Consider the following 5,166-nt stretch of genomic DNA (forward strand, 5'->3'; position numbering starts at 1 on the left):
ATATAGGTATCACTGGGATCCTAGGTTTTCTTCATTTTCAAAGGGAAAACCCCTAACTTGAGGTTCTTGAAGCAGTTCCAAAGTCCACTCACTGTCTCATTTTTAAGTTCACACACTTTACTCCCACTGGGTAGGAGTTGTTGGCAGAAGTTGTTCGATCACATCCATTGAAGACTTTCAGGACAGTTGCTGTTTCTACAATAGTCCCAGCTGCAGTGGTTGGCCGGTGCGTTCTAACTAGAAAGTGCTGGGGCCGGTCATGGGGCTGCTTCCTCCATCGCCCTCTCGCCACATGCTCTGGAGTGACCCGTTTTCAGTGCTAAGAGGGTAAATAGATCCCGGCTGGACCTTCACTACGGTAATATTCCAGGGTTTTCATTAATATTAGTGTCTAATCTCTACATATAATACTTTTAAACTTGCGCAACATCCCCCACGGCCAGAGGAAATAGAAGCCTGACTTGAAATGGTTTCATAGAATCAAGTAAGTTTGGGCATTTACCTGGACGTAAGTCTTCTGGAAAATACTACAGTGAAGGAATTGTTAAACTACAGAAAACATGATCACCTGTAAAACAGGAGTGCCTTATTTGGCTTTTATAACGTAATTTATCTTGCAGTGTGTGAACTGAAGTCTCCCTCCATGAGCGACTTTCTGTGGGGACTGGAGAACTCTGGCTGGTTAAGGCACATCAAGGCCATCATGGACGCAGGCACTTTCATTGCCAAGGTACGTGATGGCACAGAAAGTAAGCGAAGGGGCAGAGCAGCCAGCACACTCCGCTGCCCTGCGCGCAGCTGTGCCGCCGGAGTGGGGGGCTGCTGTGCACGCCTCCAAGTTCGCCAGCTGGAGATGGGATTTTGCGAGAGAGGTCAGTGCTCAGTTAGTTGACAGTATGTCAGCACGGCAGTCAAGTGGTAAAAGACTTACAGAATATCCTCTGCAGTTAGGCTTCCTGGGTGGAGGAAATAATTCTTTGTACAGGCGAGTGCGTCCACTGCAGGAACGCAGGCCCTTTGTTGAATAATGCGTTTATTCGGAAGATGTTTACTTGGTGCCCGCACTGCACTTTCCTAGGTGCCGAGCAGGCAATGTGCAATAAACCAGTCTCCACGGAGCTGACCTTCTGGGGTGGGAGACCAAAAATGAGCAAAAGGAGAGTTTCAGGCAGTGATGAGTGCCGTGACAAAACCTCCCTTTCCCAGTCTGCTTCCTGTCAAGATGCTCGGCTAAAATTCTGCAAATTTGCGTATTTGCGATAGCAAATAGAAATTCTTTCCGTAGCAAACTTGCTGCTATTATTTTTACCTTTGTTTTCTCCCTTCCCCCAACCCTGGATCCATTACTTGGCTCTTATCCTTTTATCTCTGATTTCATAGTTTTACCATTTTTTTATTTTTGTCTTTTCCTTTTGAAAAAAGGCAAAGGCCAATAGGAGACCCATAATTTCAATAAGGGAAAGGCTTAAGGTGGAAACCCAGAGAGGAAGCGGGCGGCGTGTCAAAGGTGGGCTAGGCGGTGTCTCAGAGGTGTTTGTCCAGCACGTGGTGTGGACTGTGTAGTGCACATGCTCAGCCGAGGTGGCCTCGTGGTCACTTCTGGATCTAGTGTCCTGGGAAGGGAAGCTTTGGCCACCAGCATCCGTCAGATGAGGGTGTGAACACTCAATGAATGAAGTCACTGGCGTTTTTGTCCGTTTCTGCGAGTACGAAACTGAACCTCGTCCTGATGAGATGTCCCGTGTTTACGGCCATTCCCTGTGGACTGTGCTGACCCTGTTTTCCAGGCAGTCGCAGAGGAAGGGGCCAGTGTGCTCGTGCACTGCTCCGACGGCTGGGACAGGACCGCGCAGGTGTGCTCCGTGGCCAGCCTCCTGCTGGACCCGCACTACCGGACCCTGAAGGGCTTCATGGTGAGTCGGCCGCCGGGCCCCTGTCCCACGCAGGGTCCTGAATGTAACTATGAGCAATTTTTTCATTTTTTTTCCTCATCAACATTATTTTTCTCTTAGATCAGCAAGATGAATTAAAGGAGAAATAGGCTTAAAAGGGGTAAAGTCCAAGATGTTGGAACAAAAAAAACAATGCTATTAAATGTGAATTTAGGGGCTAATATGAAATACATTCAGTAGTTTGTAAAATAGTTTTACTCAGCATTTGCTCATGGGAATTTCAAGTTTGAAGTAGTGTGAATATAACAAAAATTCAAATTTTTAAAAATTGGAGATAATCTATATAGAGCAGCAGTTCTCAACCTGTGGGTCTCGACCCCTTTGGCGGTCAAACCACCCTTTCACAGGGGTCGCCTAAGACCATCCTGCATATCAGATATTTACATTACGATTCATAACAGTAGCAACATTACAGTTATGAAGTAGCAACGAAAATAATTTTATGGTTGGGTCACAACATGAGGAACTGTATTTAAAGGGCCAGAAGGTTGAGAACCACTGATACAGAGCATGCACAAAAGTCCTTGAGAGGAAAAACTGTATTGTTTTGTTTTCACTTACTGCTTTTGTTTAAGCAGTCCTTTACAACTCTGGATGACAGTATTGAAAACCTGTTTACGTGGCCTCTGCTGAAACTATGAGCATATCCTCTTAGATTCTGCACCCTTTGGGTATCAGAATGTGACACGCTGCTTTCAGCTGCAGAATGTGTGTATAGTTGCCTGAAGTGGAGACGCTTTGACCACACTGGACCATTTTCTTAAAATGACTGCAGAGACCTCCTAGCGACTGAGTCTGCTTCCTGCCTCCTGCCCGTGGTTTGGTGGGAAGTGCTTCGGGGGGTCCTGAATCCATGGCAGGGACAGATGCTGACAGACGAGCCACATGGGTGTCTTTATGAGGACATTAGTTGACACTCGGGGACAAGAGAGGCAGGTTTCCTTTCTCGGGCTTTTTCTTTTTCAAAGTGTCAGCGAACGCACTCCTGTCTCAGCTCCCCCCTGCACTGAGGTCAGAGGGCTGGACCCCTTCGTTTATACTTGGACAGTGGAGGGATTCTGAAACACAACCCCCAGAGGGCCTCTCCTTCATCACCACCAGCCTTTCTGATTGTCTTCCTCCATTTGCGAGCTGTCAAGGACAAACTTCAACCACTCCATACTTTTTAAGGGGAGCCTCTGGCCAGCTTGGAGCATTGGTGATATTGATGGGATTCTTCTGTATCATTTACAATTAAATTTGAAACTCCTATTACCCCCTCACTGCAAAGCAGGGCTGAAGCTCCTACCATGCCCCCATCATTTTAGAATGCTTCTAATCCACAGGAAAGATCTCTGGATTTTACAGTTCTTCCTAAGCAGAGTAAAGTTCACTGGAAAACATTCCAGGTTGTTTCTTATAAGAAGGTTGGTTTTAGTTGAGATGGGCTTTGGTGTAGAGCTAGGTTGAGGTGGAAGCACCACTTCCTAGTAGTGTGATCTTAGGTGAGGACCTAACCCCCATTCAGTTCCCCCTTCTGCAGACAGAGGCTGATAATACCTACCCTATGATGAAATGAGATCATGTAAGCAGCAGTATGAGCTGTGACTCATAGCACTCAGTGGGTGGTGATACTAACATGTTCATATACCGATTCCCATTTGTTTTTCCTATGGATGACCTTCAGCTTTGCCCGTCCGATACACACCTCTGTACTGGTGGGCAATGAGAGCTCACTCATTTGCAGGTTACCCAAGGAGAGTGACTTCTCCAAGAACCTCTGAATCCTTGTGGTCTCTTATTTTTCCTGGTTTGCTTCCCTCCATGATATTTATGTTCTTTCTTGTGTAGGTATTAATTGAAAAGGACTGGATCTCCTTTGGCCATAAGTTTAATCACAGGTAAGAAATATTTTAAAATCTGTTTTAAATGCTTAGGATTAAAAAAATACGTTTAAGTTCTCAATTAACTGGGGGAAATAGCCTTATATCAGAGGTTCTCAACCTGTGGGTTGCGACTCCTTTGGGGGCCGAACGACCCTTTCACAGGGGTCGCATAAGGCCATGGGAAAACACATATATAATTACATATTGTTTTTGTGATTAATCACTATGCTTTAATTATGTTCAATTTGTAACAATGAAAATACATCCTGCATATCAGATATTTACATTACGATTCATAACAGCAAAATTACAGTCATGAAGTAGCAACGAAAATTTTATGGTTGGGTGTCACCACAACATGAGGAACTGTATTAAAGGGTCGCAGCATTAGGAAGGTTGAGAACCACTGCCTTATATGTTTAAGTGTCTTTGTGTATCTTCATCAAAAAGTTAAAATTTCGTTGTGCACCTTGTATCACAGATAAATGAAGTTGAGTCCTTCTGATGAGAACTAATGCTAACTATTCCATTTCTGAGGTGCAGACATGCACTCTAAGCTGCAAGTTGTGAAAGGCGGTGCAAGTCTTCTTTGATCTTTCACTGAGGGAGGCCATTTGGGTTGTCCTGAGGCACTTGTGTCCTGGGTGACGTCTCTGGGGAGGAAATGCACGACAGTGGCCGAGGCACTGCAGCCAGATGCAGGCTGTGGCATTTACCAGCTGCGTGGCCTTGGGTGTCTGTCCCCTCTGAGCGTTGGCATCCCATCCGTGAAACGGGGCTACCCTCCCTATTCCACAGCTTATAGCAAGGGTTTTTAAAAAGTTTACATAACTAGCCTAACTCCTTGCCTGGCCCGTATATGAGGCTTTCAGATACACAGAAGCTACTGTTTTTGGAGACCCCAGCCGCATTTTGTTAGTGTGGATGATAATGCCTGACTGTGTTCTCTAACCTCCAAAATGTTCAATGTTATAGCTGGTGTACTCTGGCCCTTTGTGTTAAAGTTTAAATTTAGGCAGCATGCTAATAATTTAATTAGGTACTTACTTTTCCAGGAAAGCAAAATGATTCCATTTTACGAATGAATTAAAGCCTTCAAACAATTAAGTAACCTTAAGATCATTGTTATCAGTTTTGGGGTTCTGACTGTATGTGCTAAGCAGTTAAAATCTCTGAGATAGAGGACATATGGACAGAAAGAATTGGGAAATGCTGAAGACTAGATGGATCACTGTTTTATGAGGAAAGACTAGGCAATCCTTTTTAAAGCTATCATTTTTTTTAGGTGAGTAGAACTGAAACTCTTGAGAAGTTTCCAGACAATTTCTAATGTTTCCATTCTCGAAAAA

At 44.7% G+C, this 5,166-nt stretch overlaps 1 protein-coding gene across 1 annotated transcript; it reads left to right on the top strand.

Annotated features, from left to right (window-relative positions):
* Positions 1-232: 232 nt before the first annotated feature.
* On the top strand, positions 233-3,832 carry LOC106696028 (myotubularin-related protein 7-like; the record flags this gene model as incomplete). Its single annotated transcript, XM_014451071.2, has 3 exons — positions 233-730; positions 1,788-1,913; positions 3,783-3,832. Coding segments are annotated over exons 1-3 (263 nt in total), but the record flags the coding sequence as incomplete, so codon positions are not given.
* Between the last annotated feature and the right edge of the window lie 1,334 nt (positions 3,833-5,166).

This window comes from Myotis lucifugus, unplaced genomic scaffold (genome assembly GCF_000147115.1).
Source record: "Myotis lucifugus unplaced genomic scaffold, Myoluc2.0 scaffold_7335, whole genome shotgun sequence".
Taxonomy (NCBI): Eukaryota; Metazoa; Chordata; class Mammalia; order Chiroptera; family Vespertilionidae; genus Myotis; species Myotis lucifugus.